Raw genomic sequence first — 19,726 nt, forward strand, 5'->3', positions numbered from 1 at the left:
CTGTCGCCATGGAGATGGGGGCTGGCGACACCCCATCGCCCCCACCCCGGTACAACGCCCCCCGCTCGGCGCTCTACGCCGCCAAGCTGAGCGCCATGGCGACGCCAACCCCGCCGGCGCCCAGACCCCCGGCCACGGCCGGGCCTGGGGGCAACGGGGCCACGGGCAGCGGCGGCGCCCCACGGCGACGGGAGCCTGGCGACATCTCCGCGGCGACGGGCAGCGGGCGTCGGCGTCTCCACGGCGACGGGAGCCTGGCGACATCTCCGCCGGCGACGGGCAGCGGGCGTCGGCGTCTCCCCGCGGCGACGGGAGCCTGGCGACATCTCCGCCGGCGACGGGCGTCGGGGCGTCGGCGTCTCCCACGGCGACAGGGAGCCTGGCGACATCTCCGCCGGCGACGGGCGGCGGGGTGTCGGCGTCTCCCACGGCGACAGGGAGCCTGGCGACATCTCCGCCGGCGACGGGCAGCGGGGCGTCGGCATCTCCCACGGCGACAGGGAGCCTGGCGACATCTCCACCGGCGATGGACAGCGGGGCGTCGTTGTATCCGCCGGCGACAGGGAGCCTGGCGACATCTCCGATGGCAACGGGCAGCGGAACTGTGTCACTGGGCACCGCGGCGGCAACCAGCACTGTGGCGGCATCTCCAAGCAACCTGGCGGTATCTCCGACACCCACAGGCCACGTGGCGGCATCTCTAGGCAACGCGACGGCATCGCCGGGCAGCGTGGCAGCGGCGACGAGCAGCGGGGTGGCGTGTCCAGGGCTGATGGGCAACAATGCCGATTCGGTGGCGTCTCCTGTGGTAACAGCACCCGTAGCCACCATGGCGGCCGCTACAGGGACGGTTTCCACAGAAACGATGCAGATGGCAGGGGTCGACGTGGTGACAGGTCCCACGGAAACGGTCACTGTGGCGGTGGCCTCTCCCACGCCGTCTCCCGCCACGGAAACTGCAGCCCCGTGCACCCCGGTGAAGCCCCTCCCGACGCCCTTCCCCTCGCCGTCCGTGGTGGTGGTGGCGCCCAGCCCGGTGGTGCCGGAGAAGAGCTCTCCCACTGCGACGGAGGGGCCTGCAGACCTAGGGTCCACCACCTCCCAGGACATGGGGTCGCAGTCCAGCCTGGGTCCTGGAATCCCACCTCCCAGGCCCCCGCCGGCTCCAGACACCCTGAGTTACCTGGATTCGGTCAGCCTCATGTCGGGCACCTTGGAGTCCCTGAGTGGCGCCGGGTTCTTGGACGACGTCAGCTCCCTGGGCTCGGACTCGGAGATCAATGGCTTGGCCTACCGCAGAACAGACAAATATGGCTTCTTGGGGGGCAACCAGCACTCGGGGATGCTGTGAGTACCCGAGCCACCCCCGTCACATTTACTCTTTCTTCTCTAGGGGGCGCTGGCTCCGGTCTGGTGCCAGGGCAGGGGCCTGGCTGGCTCACGGGGGTGGGAAATGGGACCCAGGGCCTTTCCCCTCTAGGGGGCACCAGCTCCCATCTGTTCCCAGGGTCAGACCCCCATTCCCGGTCCCCAGCAGGCAGCGAGTGTGTTGGGTCTCAGCCCAGATCCGTGCAGGGCCTGCGGGGGCTGTCCGGCCCAGCCCTGGCAGCCTCGGCAGAGAGCTGTGGCGAGGGAGTGCCTGGAGCAGGGATCTTTCTGGCTCTCCCGACCCTCCTGTGCCTGCCTCAGGCCCCAGCCTCCCCGCCCAGCCCCATATCGCCCTGGGGGAGCCATGCCTGGAGCCCGCTTAGGCCCGTTTTCCATCCTTGGGAGTCTCTGCCCCTCAATCCCCCTCCCAGGCCGAAACAAAACTCCTAGGGAACTTGAGATCACTCCCCCACCCGGCCCCCAGTCCTGCCTCCCCTCGCCCCCCACAAACTAGCCCTGGTCGGAGTCGGGGGCAGGGCTGAGACCTGGCCCGCTCGGCACATGGGTGGCTTGGCTGAAGCAGGTGTCTTGCCCATCCCTGGGGCTCAGGGCCTGCCCCGCGATGCAGCCGAGTCCCTGGGGGCGGGGAGGGGATGACTGAGTGGGGGAACCAGGGTGCTGGAAGCTAGGCCCAGGGGCTGATCTGGGGCAGGGGAGACCGAGGGGAGGGGAGAAGGCAAGACCAGATTGGATCAGCCCCTCGGCCCAGCCAGGCAGGGATGGGAGCCGGGGGGAGACCGGGATGAGGGGCCAGATCAGAGGGGGTGGGGAGCGGCGCCTGGGCCTGTTAGGGAGGGACTGAGCGGGGCCGGGGGAAGAGGTGAGGATGTTGGGCCCAGGTATGGATGTGGGGGGACACTTGGGTGTGTGTATGGGGCTTAGGTGGGGAGGGGCTGATGCTTGGGGTGGGGAGACTAGGACAATCCGTGTGGGGGGCAGAGCTAGGCCCTGGGGTGGCTGGGCCGTGGGGGGCAGGGGCTGGGCCATGGGGTGGCTGGGCCCTGGGGGGCAGGGGCTGGGCCCTGGGATGGCTGGGCCGTGGTGGGTAGAGGCTGGGCCCTGGGATGGCTGGGCCCTGGGGGGCAGGGGCTGGGCCCTGGGATGGCTGGGCCCTGGGGGGCAGGGGCTGAGCCCTGGGGTGGCTGGGCCGTGGGGGGCAGGGGCTGGGCCCTGGGATGGCTGTGCCCGGGGGGGCAGGGGCTGGGCCCTGGGATGGCTGGGCCCTGGGGGGCAGGGGCTGGGCCCTGGGATGGCTGTGCCCTGGGGGGCAGGGGCTGGGCCCTGGGATGGCTGGGCCGTGGGGGGCAGGGGCTGGGCCCTGGGATGGCTGGGCCATGGGGGCAGAGCTGGGCTGTGGGGGCAGGGGCTGAGCCCTGGGGTGGCTGGGCCGTGGGGGCAGGGCTGGGCCCTGGGGTGGCTGGGCCGTGGGGGCAGGGGCTGGGCCCTGGGATGGCTGGGCTGTGGGGGCAGAGCTGGGCCGTGGGGGCAGGGAGAGCCCTGGGGTGGCTGGGCCGTGGGGGCAGGGGCTGGGCCGTGGGGTGGCTGGGCTGTGGGGGCAGGGCTGGGCCCGGGGGTGGCTGGGCCGTGGTGGGCAGGGGCTGGGCCCTGGGATGGCTGCGCTGTGGGGAGCAGGGGCTGGGCCCTGGGGTGGCTGGGCCGTGGGGGGCAGAGGCTGGGCCCTGGAGTGGTTGGGCTGTGGGGGGCAGAGCTGGGCCGTGGGGGGCAGGGGCTGGGCCCTGGAGTGGCTGGGCGGTGGGGGGCAGAGCTGGGCCGTGAGAGGGCTGGGCGGTGGGGGGCAGGGGCTGGGCCCTGGGGGGCAGGGGCTGAGCCGTGAGATGGCTGCGCTGTGGGGGGCAGGGGCTGGGCCCTGGGGGGCAGAGCTGGGCCCTGGGGGGGCTGGGCCCTGCGGGGAGACAGACCCTCCAGCCACAGCTCTGCAGTGGGGGGCGATGGCGGAGAAGGGGCGTCTCCCCACTTCTCCCCCCCCTGCTCGTGCGAACGCCCCCGCTTCCCTTCCTGAGTTTCTCAATGAGGCAGCCCCAAGCCACCACTTCCTGTTTCCCCTCCCTGCTCTTCCTGTTTCTCCGCCCTCCCCCCGCCCATCCACTCCCTACCCTGGGCCTGTGGAGTCGAGCTCAGTCTGCCCCGCCCCATACCAGGGCCAGCTCCATGGGCCGTTCTGCCCTGGGCCTGGCTGCTGGGGGGCTGCTCATCGCCCGGGGGGGGATGGAGAGGCCGGGGACGCATTGGCTGAGACCCAGCAGACTCATCACATGACAGGGCATCAGCTTGGGGTGGCTTCCCCGGTGTTGGCCTAGGGGGCTCCGCGTCCCCGTTCCCCTTCCCCCTGAGCAGCCGGTTCCCCAGCCTGGGGCTGGATTGGGCTCAGGGGAGGGGACAGCAGTGGACCAGGCAGGGAGGCTGCTTGGGAAGTGGGAACTGAGAGCTCGGGGGCTGGTGCTGGGAGGCGGCTGCTGCTGCAGGGCTGGTGCAGAGCCTCCCTGGCCCAACCAGACACAGAATCATTTCGGCCCCAACGTGTTTCCTCCTTCCTCCCCGGGGGAATGGAAACCGGGCTGGTCTGTTCCACTCGGGACCTTGTTCATTTCACTTCCCAGTCAAACCCACCCATCACATCCCTGGGATGGAGCTTTGGCAGAGCTGGGGGCAGGGGAGCCCAGGGCTGGGCTGGCAGGGGCTGCGGGTCAGGAGTGAGGGGCACCGGCAGAGCTGGGGGGGGCAGGGCTGGGCTGGCAGGGGCTGCAGGTCGGGAGTGAGGGGCACCGGCAGAGCTGGGGGGCAGGGCTGGGCTGGCAGGGGCTGCGGGTCGGGAGTGAGGAGCACTGGCAGAGCTGGGGGGCGGGGGCTGCGGGTCGGGAGTGAGGGGCACTGGCAGAGCTGGGGTGGGGGTCAGGGCTGGGCTGGCAAGGGCTGTGGGTCAGGAGTGAGGGGCACTGGCAGAGCTGGGGGGTGGTGCCGAGGTCTCTCTTACAATTACAAACATCCTAGATGGTTTAATAGGCCCCAGTTTCCGTTGCAGGCTGGGAGCCAATGTGCCCCAACGGGGGGAGTCTGCTTCTTGCCCCCCCAGTCCCCTCCCGTGCCCTCCTCTGGGTGGGGAAGCTCCCAGCGCCAGCGGCCCCGCTCCCCCTCCAGGGCACTGCTGTGGGGAAGCTCTCCCCGCTGACAGGCCTCCCCTGCTGTACTGGCTGGTGGGGTGTGGCCGCGCCGTGTCTCTGATCCCCTCCCTCCCCCGCAGGGAGAGCGCCATCCCGGTGGACGTGGCGCGGCAGCGGGAGCTCAAATGGCTCGATATGTTTTCCCACTGGGATAAATGGCTCTCGCGGAGATTCCAGAAGGTGAGTAGCAGGGGGCACTGTGGGGAGCCAGGCTGTGGGGGGAGCTCCCGGCCTCGCCCAGCAGGGGGCGCCGTGGGGAGGACAAGGGGCTGGCTGTGGGGGGCGCTCCCGGCCTCGCCCAGCAGGGGGCGCCGTGGGGAGGGGGCAGCGCTGGCTGTGGGGCGCCGGCCTCGCCAGCAGGGGCGCCGTGGGAGGGGCAGCGCTGGCTGTGGGGCGCTCCGGCCTCGCCCAGCAGGGGCGCGTGGGAGGACGAGGGCTGGCTGTGGGGGGCGCTCCCGGCCTCCCAGCAGGGGGCGCCGTGGGGAGGACGAGGGCTGGCTGTCAGCGCTGGCTGTGGGCGCTCGGCCTCGCCCAGCAGGGGCGCTGTGGGGAGGACGAGGCTGGCTGTGGGGCGCTCTGGCCTCGCCCAGCAGGGGCGCCGTGGGGAGGGCAGCGCTGGCTGTGGGGCGCTCGGCCTCGCCCAGCAGGGGGCGCTGTGGGGAGGACGAGGGGCTGGCTGTGGGGGGCGCTCCCGGCCTCGCCCAGCAGGGGGCGCCGTGGGGAGGACGAGGGGCTGGCTGTGGGGGGCGCTCCCGGCTTCGCCCAGCAGGGGGCACCGTGGGGAGGGGGCAGCGCTGGCTGTGGGGGCGCTCCCGGCCTCGCCCAGCAGGGGGCGCCGTGGGAGGACGAGGACTGGCTGTGGGCGCTCGGCCTCGCCCAGCAGGGGGCTCTGTGGGGAGGAGGAGGGGCTGGCTGTGGGGGGCGCTCCCGGCCTCGCCCAGCAGGGGGCGCTGTGGGGAGGACGAGGGGCTGGCTGTGGGGGGCGCTCCTGGCCTCGCCCAGCAGGGGGCGCCGTGGGGAGGGGCAGCGCTGGCTGTGGAGGGCGCTCCCGGCCTCGCCCAGCAGGGGGCGCTGTGGGGAGGACGAGGGGCTGGCTGTGGGGGGCGCTCCTGGCCTCGCCCAGCAGGGGGCGCCGTGGGAGGGCAGCGCTGGCTGTGGAGGGCGCTCCCGGCCTCGCCCAGCAGGGGGCGCTGTGGGGAGGACGAGGGGCTGGCTGTGGGGGGCGCTCCCGGCCTCGCCCAGCAGGGGGCGCCGTGGGGAGGACGAGGGGCTGGCTGTGGGGGGAGCTCCCAGCCTCGCCCAGCAGGGGGCGATGTGGGGAGGGGGCAGCGCTGGCTGTGGGGGGACGCTCCCGGCCTCGCCCAGCAGGGGGCGCCGTGGGGAGGACGAGGACTGGCTGTGGGGGGCGCTCCCGGCCTCGCCCATCCGGGGGCACCGTGGGGAGGATGCGGGGCTGGCTGTGGGGCTCGGCCTCGCCCAGCAGGGGGCGCTGTGGGGAGGACGAGGGGCTGGCTGTGGGGGGCGCTCCCGGCCTCGCCCAGCAGGGGGCGCCGTGGGGAGGGGGCAGGGCTGGCTGTGGGGAGCTCCCGGCCTCGCCCAGCAGGGGCGCCGTGGGGAGGACGAGGGCTGGCTGTGGGGCGCTCGGCCTCGCCCAGCAGGGGCGCCGTGGGAGGACGAGGCTGGCTGTGGGGCGCTCGGCCGCCCAGCAGGGGCACCGTGGGGAGGGGCAGCGCTGGCTGTGGGGCGCTCGGCCTCGCCCAGCAGGGGCGCCGTGGGGAGGATGAGGGCTGGCTGTGGGGCGCTCGGCCTCGCCCAGCAGGGGCGCCGTGGGAGGACGAGGCTGGCTGTGGGGCGCTCGGCCGCCCAGCAGGGGGCACCGTGGGGAGGGGGCAGCGCTGGCTGTGGGGGCGCTCCCGGCCTCGCCCAGCAGGGGGCGCCGTGGGGAGGACGAGGGGCTGGCTGTGGGGGGCGCTCCCGGCCTTGCCCAGCAGGGGGCGCCGTGGGGAGGACGAGGGGCTGGCTGTGGGGGGCGCTCCCGGCCTCGCCCAGCAGGGGGCGCTGTGCGGGCTCCATGGCGGCTCTTGTCCCGCAGGTGAAGCTGCGCTGTCGGAAGGGGATCCCCTCGTCTCTCCGGGCCAAAGCCTGGCAGCTGCTGTCGAACAGCAAGGAGCTCCTGGACCAGAACCCCGGCAAATTTGAGGTGCGCGGCCTCCCCCTCCGGGCTGGTTTTGGGGGGCAGGGGGAGGCGGGGGGGTGACGGGCAGCTGGGGCCGAGTCTCACCCCTGTCCCCGTGACTCCTAGGAGCTGGAGCGCCAGCCCGGGGACCCCAAGTGGCTGGATGTGATTGAAAAGGATCTGCACCGGCAGTTCCCCTTCCACGAGATGTTTGCTGCCAGGGGAGGCCACGGGTGAGTGACCGGGGGGAGCCCCCATTGGACCAGAACCTCCTAGTCTCTTTCCTGAGCTGGAGCGGAGCCGGCGCCCCCTAGAGGGGACAGGCCCCGCGTCCCATCGCCCATCCCCCGAGCCAGCCAGTCCCCGCCCTGGGGCTGGAGCCGGCGCCCCCTAGAGGGGACAGGCCCGCGTCCCATCACCCATCCCCGGAACCAGCCAGTCCCTGCCCTGGGGCTGGAGCCGGCGCCCCCTAGAGGGGACAGGCCCCGTGTCCCATCGCCCATCCCCCGAGCCAGCCATCCCTGCCCTGGGGCTGGAGACGGCGCCCCCTAGAGGGGACAGGCCCCGTGTCCCATCGCCCATCCCCCGAGCCAGCCATCCCTGCCCTGGGGCTGGAGACGGCGCCCCCTAGAGGGGACAGGCCCCGCGTCCCATCGCCCGTCCCCCGAGCCAGCCAGTCCCCGCCCTGGGGCCGGAGCCGGCGCCCCCTAGAGGGGACAGGCCCCGCGTCCCATCGCCCATCCCCCGAGCCAGCCAGTCCCTGCCCTGGGGCTGGAGCCGGCGCCCCCTAGAGGGGACAGGCTCCGTGTCCCATCGCCCATCCCCCGAGCCAGCCAGTCCCTGCCCTGGGGCTGGAGCCGGCGCCCCCTAGAGGGGACAGGCCCCGCGTCCCATCGCCCATCCCCCGAGCCAGCCAGTCCCCGCCCTGGGGCCAGAGCCGGCGCCCCCTAGAGGGGACAGGCCCCGCGTCCCATCGCCCATCCCCTGAGCCAGCCAGTCCCCGCCCTGGGGCCAGAGCCGGCGCCCCCTAGAGGGGACAGGCCCCGCGTCCCATCGCCCATCCCCTGAGCCAGCCAGTCCCCGCCCTGGGGCCAGAGCCGGCGCCCCCTAGAGGGGACAGGCCCCGCGTCCCATCGCCCGTCCCCCGAGCCAGCCAGTCCCTGGGGCTGGAGCCAGCGCCCCCTAGAGGGGACAGGCCCCGTGTCCCATCGCCCATCCCCCGAGCCAGCCAGTCCCTGCCCTGGGGCTGGAGCCGGCGCCCCCTAGAGGGGACAGGCCCCGTGTCCCATCGCCCGTCCCCCGAGCCAGCCAGTCCCTGCCCTGGGGCCGGAGCCGGCGCCCCCTAGAGGACAAGGCCCCTGTGTGTGTCTGACCCCCCTCCCTTTCCTCCCACAGGCAGCAGGACTTGTACCGCATCCTAAAGGCCTACACCATTTACCGGCCCGACGAGGGCTACTGCCAGGCCCAGGCCCCCGTGGCTGCCGTCCTGCTGATGCACATGCCTGCTGAGGTACGAGCCGCCCGCTAGCGCCCCCGGTGGCTGAGTGAGAGCCCCACCCCAGCCTCACGCCTCCCCCGATCCCCTCTTGCTTCTTACATGTCTGGCTGGTTTTACCTCTGGGCACTTCTTGGATTTGGGGCTGGGAGCCAGGACTCCTGGGTTCTCTCCCTGGCTCTGGGAGGGGAGCGGGGGGGCTGGTGGGTTAGAGCAGGGGGGGCTGGGAGCCAGGACTCCTGGGTTCTCTCCCTGGCTCTGGGAGGGGAGCGGGGGGGCTGGGAGCCGGGATTCCAGGGTTCTGTCCCCTTCTCTGGGCAATACCCCTCCCATCTGACATAGCGTCTGTGCATTTTGTCTGTCTGTCCGTGTCTCTTTTGCCCGATTGTGTTTTGTGTGTCTGTTTTCGGGCTCCCGTTTCTTCCTCCCTCTCTCGCTCTCCAGCCCGAAGCGTTGTCTGTCGCTCTGTCCATCCCAGTCTGGTCAGTCTGTCCGTCGCGTGCAGCTTCGCTCCCCTGTTACACGTTGGGGGGTTTCCCCTTCTCCCCCCATTCCTGCGTTGTCTGCCTCTGGCTGGGACTCTCTCAGGGCGCGTCTGCACTGCAGAAACCTCAGCGTGTGTGTTAACCCGCGGGAGCTAACGCCGCAGCTGCTGTCTCCAGCCGAGTTCGCTAATGTGGGTTAGGAACACGCGTGTGTGTGTGTGTGTGTGTGTGTGTGGACATAGCCTCGGTGCGTGTCTGGGTCTCCTCTCTGGGGCGTGTCTGAGACCTGGTCTACACCGCAAACTTCGAGTGACCCAGCTGGGTCATCCCAGGCCAGGACAATCTCGCTCTGAGCACCGCAGTGAGGTTGACCTAAGCCCCAGGGTAGATGAGGCCTGGTCGACAGAAGGAGCTGGATTAAACATGGAGGGGAGAGACCCCGTCTGTCCCGTAGTGCAGCTACGCCCTGGGGCTGGATCCTCTCTTGGTTTCTGTCTCTGTCTGATGTCTCCCCCTTCTCCGTCCCCGCAGCAAGCCTTCTGGTGCCTGGTGCAGATCTGTGAGAAGTACCTGCCAGGCTACTACAGCGCAGGGCTGGTGAGTAGCACCCCCGCTGGTGGGGCAGGGCAGGGCGGTCTCGGGGCTGGGGCCCGCCTCCCCCTCTCTGCGAGGGGGGGTTCTGCCGAGTGATCCTTCGTGGAGAGGGGGGTGTTGGTGTGGGGGATGGGGAAGGACGGGGGTTGATGGCAGTGAATGGGGAGCCTTGTGGGGGTGAGCAGTGAAGGGGGAGTGTTGAGGGATGGAGGGACAAGGGAGGGTGTTTGGGGGTGGCAGAGCCAGAGCAGGGGCTGATGTGTTCCCCTCCCCCGGCAGGAAGCCATCCAGCTGGATGGAGAGATCTTCTTTGCCTTGCTGCGCCGGGCATCCCCCATGGCCTATCGGCACTTGAAGAAATACAAGATTGACCCCATCCTCTACATGACGGAGTGGTTCATGTGCATCTTCTCCCGCACCCTGCCCTGGGCTTCGGTGCTGCGCGTCTGGGATATGTTCTTCTGCGAGGGTGAGACGCCCCCCCGTTCTGTCCGTCCGTCCAGCCCTCTGTATGAGTGTCACTGCCCAGCCCAATGCAGTCCAACCCAGCCAATCAAACCAAACCAACCCAACCTCCAACTCAGTCCATCGTCCCATCCCAACCCACCCTCGCTCCATCCGTCCGTCTGACCAACCCAACCCGTGCTCCATCCATCCATCTGACCAACCCAACCCGTGCTCCATCCATCCATCCATCTGACCAACCCAACCCGTGCTCCATCCGTCCATCCATCTGTCTGACCAACCCAACCCGTGCTCCATCCGTCCATCCATCCGTCCGTCCGAGCAACCCAGCCAGTTCTCCGGCCGTCCGAGCAACCCAGCCCGTTCTCCATCTGTCCATCCATCCATCCGAGCAACCCAACCCACCCTCGCTCCATCCATCCATCCGAGCAACCCAACCCACCCTCGCTCCATCCGTCCGTCCGAGCAACCCAGCCCGCTCTCCGGCCGTCCGTCCGAGCAACCCAACCCGCTCTCCGGCCATCCAGCTGTCCCATCTGTGCATCTGACCAACCCAAGCCAACCATCCCTCCACCTGACCAATGGTACCATCCGTCCATGTGACCAACCCATCCTGCATCCATCCAGCCATCCCATCTATCTGATCAGGCCAACCGATCTCCTATCAGAGCCAACCATCCATCTTCTTGACCAGTCCAACCATCCGTCCATCGTCCCATCCCAACTAGCCATCCATCCATCCGACCTACCCAACCATCCATCCATCCTTCTGACCAGCCCAACCCATTTCCTATCCATCCAACTGTCCCATCCAACCCACTGTCCATCCATATGACCATCCAACCTGTCCCTCATCCATACATCTGACCAATCCAACCCATTCCCCATCCAACCCAACCAGCCAATCACCCATTGATCCATCTAATCCAGCCATCCTACCCAACCAACCGTCCAACCAACCATTCAACCCAGTCTAAATCAACCAGCCATCCCTCAACCACTCTATACAATCCAGCCCAACTCAACCCAGTCCTTCCAAACCAACCATCCATCTGATCAACCCAACCCATATCAACCATGCGTCCAACCCAACTCACTGCATCAACCCAATCTGTTAACTCATCTTCCATCAACTCAACCATCCCATCCAACTCAACCCAATCCAATCCAACCCAGTCATTCTATTCAACGCAACCCAATCCATCAACCCAGACGTCCCATCCAACTAGGGTGACCAGACGTCCTGATTTTATAGGGACAGTCCCGATATTTGGGTCTTTGTCTTACATAGGCACCTATTATCCCCCACCCCCGTGACACTTGCTATCTGGTCACCCTACATCCAACCCAACCACCCATCCAGCTGACCCCACCTCCGCTCTCCTCCCTATGTGTGCATGGCTGACACCCAGCACAAAGGTCCCTGAAACCCCATGGCTCACACCAGTCTCTCTACCCTTTCCCCACCCCAGGGGTGAAGATCGTCTTCCGGGTGGGCCTGGTCCTTCTCCGGAATACGCTGGGCTCGGTGGACAAGCTGCGCAGCTGCCAGGGCATGTACGAAACCATGGAGAAGCTGCGCAACCTGCCAGCTCAGAGCATGCAAGAGGATTTCCTCATCCTGGAGGTGAGCCCCGCCCGGCGGCACCGAGTCAGGGCCTGGCTGGTTCAGGGTGTGGAAGGGAGACCACCATGGCTCAGCAGGGGGCGCTGTCCCATAGCAGTCAGAGCTGGCCCCAGTGCGGCGCTAGGGGGCGCTGTGCTGCAGGGAGTGGGGCAGGGCTCAGCAGGGGGCGCTGTCGCATAGCAGTCAGGGCTGGCCCCAATGTCCCAGGTTGGCACTAGGGCGCGCTGTGCTGCAGGGAGTGGGGCAGGGCTCAGCAGGGGGCGCTCTCCCCTGGCAGCCAGGGCTGGCTCTGACGCCCGAGGGCGCTGTGCTGCAGGGAGCGAGTACGGGCTCTCCCCTGGCAGTTGGTGCTGGCGCCAGTGTGGCACTAGGGCAGGGGTGGGCAAAGTTTTTGGTCCGAGGGCCACATCGGTGAATACAAACTGTGTGACGGGCCATGAATGCTCACAAAATTGGGGTTGGGGGGACGGGGAGGGAGGGGGGTGCTGGCTCTGGGGTGGGGCTGAGGAGTTTGGGGTGCAGGAGGGTGCTCCGGGCTAGGATTGAGGGGTTCGGAGGGCAAGAGGGGGATCAGGGCTGGGGCAGGGGGTTGGGGCGTGGGGAGAGGCTCAGGGGTGCAGGCTCCAGGCGGCGCTTACCTCAAGCAGCTCCTGGAAGCAGTGGCGTGTCCCTTTTCCGGCTCCTAGGCAGAGGCGCGGCCAGGTGGCTCTGCACGCTGCCCCATCTGCAGGCACTGCCCCTGCAGCTCCCATTGGAGGAGCTGGAGCAGGGTCATGCCACGGCTTCCAGGAGCTGCATGGTGCGGCCCCAGACCCTGCTCCCCAGCGGGAGCTTGCAGGACCAGCTTTAAACGGCTGGTGAGCTGGATCTGGCCTGTGGGCCGTAGTTTGCCAACTCCTGCACTAGGGGGTGCTGTGCTGCAAGGGATGGGACGGATGACCCAGTAGGGGGCGCTCTGGGTCGGGGCAGACCCCAAGCTAGTTCTCCAGAGGGCGCTGTGCCGCCGGGTGTCTGAGCTGCGCCTCCCGCCCACAGGTGGTGAACCTGCCTGTGACGGAAGCGCTGATTGAGCGTGAGAACGCCACGCAGCTCAAGAAGTGGCGCGAGACCCGCGGGGAGCTGCAGTATAAACCCTCTCGCCGCCTCCACGGCTCCCGCGCCATCCACGAAGAGTGTCACCGCATGAACCCCCCGCTGACCTCCAGCGCCAGCCTGCTCAGCCTCACCGGCTTCAAACAGCGGGCGGCCCGCGGCGGCAGTGGGGCGAGCACGGGGGGCAACTTCTCCCCCGCCCACCCCATGGGCAGCCCGGCCGTCTCCGCTGCCCCCACTCCAGCCACTGCCCCAGGCCAGGTGGTGTCGGAAGGGCTCCACATCACTCTGCCCTCCCCCACGGGGAACAACACGCCGCTGGGGGGCCCCAAGAAGGGGGGAGCGAAGGAGAAGAAGAAGGAGAAGGAGCGGGAGCGGCTGCAGAAGGAGCGGGAGAAGCAGGAGAAGGAGCGGGAGCGGCTGGCGAAGGAGCGGGAGAAGCAGGAGAAGAAGGAGAAGGAGAAGCTGGAGCGGAAGCAGCAGAAGGAGCGCGCCAAGGAGGAGGCCAAGCAGAAGAAAGAGAGGAAGGTCTCCATGCGCCGGAAGGAGGCCAAAGCCCCGCCCCGCGCCGAGGACGGGGGGCAAGACGGGGATCCCCCAGCAGGCTCTGTGCTGCAGGACACTTACTTCTGAGCTGAGTGGGAGTGGGACAGTGGGGGGGGGCCCTGCTGCCTCTGACCCACCACAGATTAGCCAAGGACCAAGGGGTGAGGAGACTCAGATGGGGGTGGGGTCGCCGGCTGGGAGGAAGCTGGAATCTAAAGGACAAGAGTGTTGAGCTCTGAGCTAGCCTCCAGGGGGCGCCCCACAATCTTCCTCCTGCCAGGAGGGGACCTGCTTAACGACTTTGAAAGCCAAACGACTACTGTGCTCTCCCCCCCCCCCCCGTTTTCTGTGTCCTCCCCTCCCGTCGGTGGAACAAACAGGTACACCCCTCCCTCCAAGCGCTTTTCCAGGGGTGTGGGGCGTCCCCCTCAAGTCTTAACCAGAATATAATTGTATTAATAATAGTCCAGCCCGTTTACTGTATATAGGAGAATCCCCTTTAAACTATTTAACCACTCCAGCCCTACACTCCCCCCGCCCCTCTGCTCGGGAGAGGTTGGTTTTAAGAGCCACCCTCTTGCCCCCATGCTAGCAGGAGCGCTCCTCTTTGTGCTGTTCACCCCCAAACGCAGTTCTTGTTGATGGACACAGGTATCAATACAGTTCTTCTACTTGGACTTTCAGTGGCAAGACGGATGAACTTTATTGACAGCCCAGTGTATGCGGACAGGGCATACGTTCCTCCTTGTCCCAACACCACATTTCTTTATTTATCTGTAGCCCGGTGTTCCCCGACAGGACATCAGTAAAGCTCATCCGCCTCTCAAGAAGGTGTCGATAAAGTCACGTGCTAGGTGAGAAACTTTATCGATAGCCCAGTGCTTGCAGACAAGAGAACAAGAAAGTTCTCCCATCTCCCAGCACAGGGTTTTTGTGGCAAGGAGTAAACTTTATTGATAGCCCAGTGTTGGACAAACTGGACTGTTCTCGTCTGCCAATGCTGGGCTTTCAATAAAGTTCATTCCTTGTCCCCACCTGGGGCTTCATTACTTGTGTGGTACCCTGGCGGCCCACTGTTATGGTCTCCTTTGGGGCCTTCTGGGAAAGATGGTGAACTTTATTGGTGGCCCACTTTGCTGACAAGGTGTCAAAAAAGTTTCTTCCCTGTAAGAGTGGGGGATGAACTTTATTGACAAACCCAGTGTTCCCAGCCAGAGCATGGCATTCCATGTCAGGGCACGGATGAGCTTTATCGACACTCCAGTGTTTGCAGACAGAATATCCTGTTCCATGTGAGAGCTGGGATGAGCTTTATCGATGTCCTAGTGTTTGCAGACATGGGTATCAATAAAGTTTATTTCACGTGAGAGCTGTGATAAATTTTATCGAGTCCCCAGTGTTGGTGGACAAGAAGCCAATAAAGTCCCCCAGTGGCTGATGCTATGGGACTTTTTCTGACTAGCACCACATAGCCCCCCCCCCCAATTTGCCCTGGGGGATATTAAATTGGCTCTTAGACACTCCCCCCCCCGGATACTCTCTTGGTTATCTCTTTTGTCTTGTCAATTCCTTGCCTCCCCTTCTCTGGCTTATATGTGATTCACCCCAACCATCAACACACTCCAGTCCCCCCAGACCCAACAAACACCCCCCCCCCGGCCCCTTAAAAAGCATGAACAAACACCCTTACAATAACTGGAATTTTCTCTCTCTGACTGTGGTACGCTGTGCGACCACTAGAGGACACCCACTGGCCCCATGGAGGGAGAGCAGGGGTCTCAGATGGGAGGCTAACACTTTCACGCTGGCTGGAAGAGGAGTGGGGCTGACCCAATGGGAATCCCCCAACCCCCACTGTCTTGTGTAAAGCTAGCAAAGAGCACCAGAACTCCTGGGTTCTATCCCTGCCTCCAGGCAGGGAGTGGGGGCTAGTGGGTTAGAGTGTGGGGGTGGGCTGGGAATCAGGACTCCTGGGTTCTATCCCCAGCTCTGTCACTTCCCCCTTTGCCTCAGTTTCCCCTCTTTGCAAGACATGGCTTTAACTTAACCTTGTAGAGTGGCTCCTTTGAGCAAGAGACCACATTGCTGTTCTTTGCCTCCAGCCAAACCTCATTCCCACAAACCATGCCGCTAGCTGCCCCCCCAGCCAATGTAACTCCCACCTGCCACCCAACAAGCCCCCCCTTTTCTCCCTCCCACCCTTTGTATATACGTGTCTCTCTATACACATATATTATATATATGTCTCGGTATTGTAATTATGTATACAGACATTTTGGGTTTGGCCATGAGGTCTTATTTAATGGGACAGACACTGGAATATAGAGATACAGCCCCCCCCCCCCCCTTGCCCCAGCTCTAATCCCTAGTCTCTCTTTTTATGCCACCCCCATCCTGGGCATGAAGGGCAGAAAACTGGATGTTTACATTTTACATCTCTCCTCTTTCTCCATTCCCCCTCCCCGCCCCTTTCTGTTGTTTGTGCCTCATTCTCTGAGATTTTATTTTGTCGCTTTGTTTAAAAAGGTTAACAAAAAAAAATTGCAAACTTGGAAGACGCAGCACTGTTCTTTGGGCGTCATGGTTGGGGGGCGTGGCTCTCTGAGGATCGTTTGGGTTGTAGGTCTCAGAATCGTGGGCTCTAGGGGGTATCACTGGATTGGGGTGTATCGTGCTCTGAGGGTCTTTGGGTTGTGGGTGATGGATCTTTGAGAATCATTGGCTCATTGGGGTCATGGCTCTTTGAAGGTCATTGGCTTGGGGGGTCACAGTTCTTTGAGGGGCAGTGGATTCTAGGTCTTTGATGGTCATTGGGCTCTTTCAGGGTCATTGGGTTGGGGGTCTGGCTCTTTGAAGGCTGGGTTGGTGGGTCATGATGGTTCTTTGAAGGTCATTGGGTTCTAGGTCTTTGAGGGTCATTGGTTCTTTGAGGGTCAATTCAGAATCATTGGCTCCTTGGGGGTCATGGCTGTTTTGAGTCATTGGGTTGTCAGTCTGGCTCTCTGAGGGTCACTGGATTGTAGGTCTTTGAGAATCATACGCTTGTTGGGGGTTGTGGTTCTTTGAAGGCCTTTGGGTTTAGATCTCTGAGAATCATTGGCTGATTGGGGATCCTGGCTCTTTGATGGTTGTTGGGTTGGGGGTCTTGGAGGATCTTTGGGTCTTTGACGGTCATAGTTCTTTGAGAGTCCTTGGACTGTGGGTCTTGGTTCCTTGAAAGTCTTTTGAGGGTGTCAGGGGGGAACAGGCTTGGTGCTAGTTGAACAGCCGTGAATTGGGGCCCTCTCCAGGGCGCGCACACACTAGGGTACGTCTCCTTGGGCCGACCTCGGATCCTTCAGCACCCATTCCACACAGTGAGTCCAGCTGAGTAGGACACCTGGGGAAGCCCCACAGGGGCTCTGCACCCCGAGTTCTGCAGTCAGCAGTGACTCCCAGCCAGGGGGGTACCCCAGAAGGGTTTGTTAGGCCTCTGGAACAGCGGAGAAACGTTCATTGTTAGCACAGAGAGCAGGACGTAACAGCAAAGTCCATCTTGGTCAGACCCAGAGCCCAGGGCTGCCAGCCGCATGTGTCTGTCCCAGGGGCAGGCTCCCCAGCCCATGGCTTTGATCTTCAACTGGTCAGAACTGGCTGGCTTGCTGCCCAGGCCAGGCTCATCAGTTGGGGCACTCACACCTGGTCTGCTAGGGGTCTCTGCGGACGCCCTTGTCCCACCACCTGGTTAATCGTGCAGCATGTGAGGGAAACTGAGACCCATTAAGAAAACTCCCCACTTCATCACAGAGGGTCATTGGGTCCTGGTGCTGGGGTTGTTCTGGGTCACTGGCATGAGGGTTGCTGAGTTGTCCGTCTCAGATCCTTAAGGGCACTTTGAGAGGTTAGTGAGCGTCCCCACCTCTGGGAGGGAAGTGGGGCTTAGTGGGTTGGGCGGGGGTGGAGAGGGAGTGCTGGGAACCAGGACTCCTGGGTTCTGTGGGTGGGGAGCAAGGTCTAGCAGGTTAGAGATCTTGCCTGGGTGGACGAGCAGTGGCCACAAGGGGCTGGGCTGTGAATTGTGGGAGGAGGTTCGGGGAGGACGGTGGGGGACTGGGTCCTCTCCCCAAGGGCAGGGGCTTGGAACAGAAACGGTTCCGGCAGCGTTGCTGAAGGAGGTCAGAGCTAGAGTCTGGAGGGACAGATGGGGACGATCCTGCCCCAGGCGGGTACGGGCTACGTCGGCCTTGGAGGAGCGTCTCCTCCTCTGCTGGTCTCCGTGGCACGAGATCTTCCTTCGGCGCAGGTGGGGATTGGCTGAAACGACCTGGGAGGTTCTCAGATCTAAGAGCTGACCCCAATGCCTCGGTGCCGCGCTAGGGGGCGCTGTGTCGCTTGGGGGGGGGGGCTCTCCCCTGGCAGTCAGTGCTCCTGCTCCCCACAGCGCCCCCCCCTGCTGGGAGAGGGCAGGGCTGGAGTAGCCAGGAGCTCCCCCCACAGCCAGCACCCCACCCCCCTCCCCACAGCGTCCCCTGCTGCTGTCTGGATGTGACCAAATGGTGAAGTCACAAGGCTGGTACCAGGGCCTGGATAGAACAATTTTATTATTGTAAAGGCATCTTCACAGTGTAAATGTTTGACAAATATTTTGTCCCCATTTCCCAGTCACCCCAAACCACCAAGGCTGGTGCCCCTTAATCCTGACCTGCAGCCCCCTGTTCGCCTGCCCCCGGGTTCCCCACTCCCCCGGCTTGCCTCCTTTCCCTACTCCTACTACAAATCAATCAGGTCCCCCTGCACTGTCTGGTCCCCGCCTGCTCTCCCCTCCCTCCACCTCGCCTTCAGTTTCATAATCTCCTCCCCGAACTGGCGGTGAAGCCCCTCAAAGTCTGGCAATCCCACTTCTGCCACCAATGGGCTGCGCTGCGCAGCCCTCTCTTCCAGGGCTGTCGCCCCGAGGGCCCCGCTGGCCCGGTACTGTCCCTCCAGATCTGTCAACAGGGCCCGCAGGTAGTTGAAGCTGGCCGTGCTCAGAGCCCGCACCCAGCCCTCCATGGAGGCCTGGTCTTCAGCAGCCATCTTGTAAGCCCGGTGGCCCGGCGGCCCGTGGGAATAGGAGATCTCGAAGGTGAAAGGCTCCGTGGCGGATTCCTGCAGCTCCACGGTGCAGCCCTCCAGCAGGATCAGCCCCAGCGGCTCGCGGTCCCCCTGCCGCTCCCAGTAAAAGAGCAGGTTCCCCCGTAACTCGCACCAGCGCCGCTGGTAGCTGCTGCTGCGTTCGCTCTTCTTGTACAGCCGCCCCTGCCGGTCGGGGGGCGCCGCCACGCGGGAGTAGCCCAGGACGCTGGTTTCGTGCAACTTCATGTGGACGGGGACCTGGGAAGGGGGAGATAGGGAATGGGGCATGGGGCCTGTCCCCTCTAGGGGGCACCAGCCCCACTCCAGCCCCAGGGCGGGGCCTGGCTGGCTCCGGGGGGCAGGGAATAGGACACGGGGCCTCTCCTCTCCGGAGGGTGCCAGCCCTAGGGTGGGGCCTTTACCTGCCTTCTCCTGCTCTCCTCTGTCTGTGATCAGCCGGATCCCGGATCCACCTTTGTCCTGGAAATCTGCTGCCCCTCTCTGGGGTGGGGGGGTCCCCAGTTTTCCCTTCCCCTTCTCTCTCTGGGGCAGAGCAGGGGTCACTTTTAAGGTCCAGCTATTTGACCTCAATTGTCCCCCCAACCCAGCTATGAGCCCCCGACACCTGTCGCTGCTGGTGTGTCTGCTGGGGAGGGGGGTGCACCAGTGGATATTCTGGGTACAGCCCCTCCAGGCCCCCTTCTTCTCCCCGCCCAGGGCACCTTACTTGGCAGGGGAACAGAATAGCTAGAACAAGGAACTAACCCCAGGGGAGTTGCCTAGTCTGGAGTTCCCCTTGGTCCTAAAGAGATCCATGTTCCTGGGGGAATTTGGGGGGGGCCTGGAGCCTGATTGGGGGGCTGTCCCAGCTTAGAAGGTGTCCCCCCAAAAACGAAGACCAGCCCTGGGGGGTTAAACACTAGGGGGTCCTACCGCATCCTTAGCCCACATGTGGGGGCTCTGGCTGCCTTGGGTGGGGGGCCCCCTTCCTGGGTGGGGGCCGGGGCAGAAGGCGAGACTGACGCTGGAGAAATACAAGGGGGTTCCCACAATTTCAGCTGGGGCAGCTGGGCCCCCCCCCCTCCGGTTCCTTCCCTGGCTGGCACCGCGACTGGGGTAAAGGGGGGGCGGGTTTACACGGGGCCCCGCCCGATGCGCCCCCGGACTCCCGCTGATCTCCGCCCTGGCCGGAAGGGGGACCCCGAGGCGGGACCCCGGCGCCTGGGGGTTCACCCCCCCCGACACGGGCAGGTGGCCGCGGGGGGCGCCCGGGTTCAAAACGCCACCGGCTCTTCCGAGGGGCGGGCGGGCCCCAGGGAGGCTCCCCCCCCCCCGGGGGCTCGGGGGTGTCTGGGGCCCCGACAAAGCGGGCACGGGGGGAGGGGCGGGCGGGGGAGTGTCCCCAGATGCGGTAATGGGGGTGGGGCGGGGGCACCTGGGGAGGGGCGGGGCGCAGGAGCCCCATCAGATGCGGTAATGGGGGCGGGGGCGTGGCCCCGTGACGGGGGGCGGGGCGGTGCTGGGGGTGGGGGCACGTGGTCCTGC

At 65.5% G+C, this 19,726-nt stretch overlaps 2 protein-coding genes across 3 annotated transcripts; one reads left to right on the plus strand and one right to left on the minus strand.

Moving 5' to 3' along the window:
- Positions 1–316: 316 nt before the first annotated feature.
- Positions 317–15,642, plus strand: TBC1D10B (TBC1 domain family member 10B). Of its 2 annotated transcripts, XM_039534246.1 has the most exons (10): positions 317–513; positions 577–1,347; positions 4,688–4,787; positions 6,700–6,807; positions 6,910–7,016; positions 8,179–8,293; positions 9,295–9,360; positions 9,637–9,826; positions 11,295–11,449; positions 12,485–15,642. In XM_039534246.1, exons 2-10 carry the CDS (start codon positions 584–586, stop codon positions 13,172–13,174), a joined length of 2,295 nt encoding a protein of 764 aa, XP_039390180.1. In that variant the 5' UTR covers positions 317–513; positions 577–583; the 3' UTR covers positions 13,175–15,642. The 2 variants fall into 2 exon arrangements, with proteins under 2 accessions (XP_039390180.1, XP_039390179.1); XM_039534245.1 differs by having other exon boundaries at positions 317–1,347.
- Positions 15,643–17,626: 1,984 nt separating this feature from the next.
- Positions 17,627–19,491, minus strand: LOC120403345 (sesquipedalian-1-like). Its single transcript, XM_039534335.1, has 2 exons — positions 18,604–19,491; positions 17,627–18,439 (listed from the first exon to the last, which is right to left on the minus strand). Exon 2 carries the CDS (start codon positions 18,425–18,427, stop codon positions 17,837–17,839), a length of 591 nt encoding a protein of 196 aa, XP_039390269.1. The 5' UTR covers positions 18,428–18,439; positions 18,604–19,491; the 3' UTR covers positions 17,627–17,836.
- Positions 19,492–19,726: the final 235 nt, after the last annotated feature.

This window comes from Mauremys reevesii, linkage group 4 (assembly GCF_016161935.1).
Source record: "Mauremys reevesii isolate NIE-2019 linkage group 4, ASM1616193v1, whole genome shotgun sequence".
Lineage (NCBI taxonomy): Eukaryota > Metazoa > Chordata > Testudines > Geoemydidae > Mauremys > Mauremys reevesii.

Bases quoted from the DNA above. Each gene is read 5' to 3' on its own strand.
- LOC120403345 (XM_039534335.1), bottom strand. From the start codon at position 18,427: ATGAAGTTGCACGAAACCAGCGTCCTGGGCTACTCCCGCGTGGCGGCG.
- TBC1D10B (XM_039534245.1), top strand. From the start codon at position 527: ATGGACAGCGGGGCGTCGTTGTATCCGCCGGCGACAGGGAGCCTGGCG. The intron at 1,348-4,687 runs GTGAGTACCCGA...CCTCCCCCGCAG, and splicing joins AACCAGCACTCGGGGATGCT to GGAGAGCGCCATCCCGGTGG. The intron at 11,450-12,484 runs GTGAGCCCCGCC...TCCCGCCCACAG, and splicing joins AGGATTTCCTCATCCTGGAG to GTGGTGAACCTGCCTGTGAC.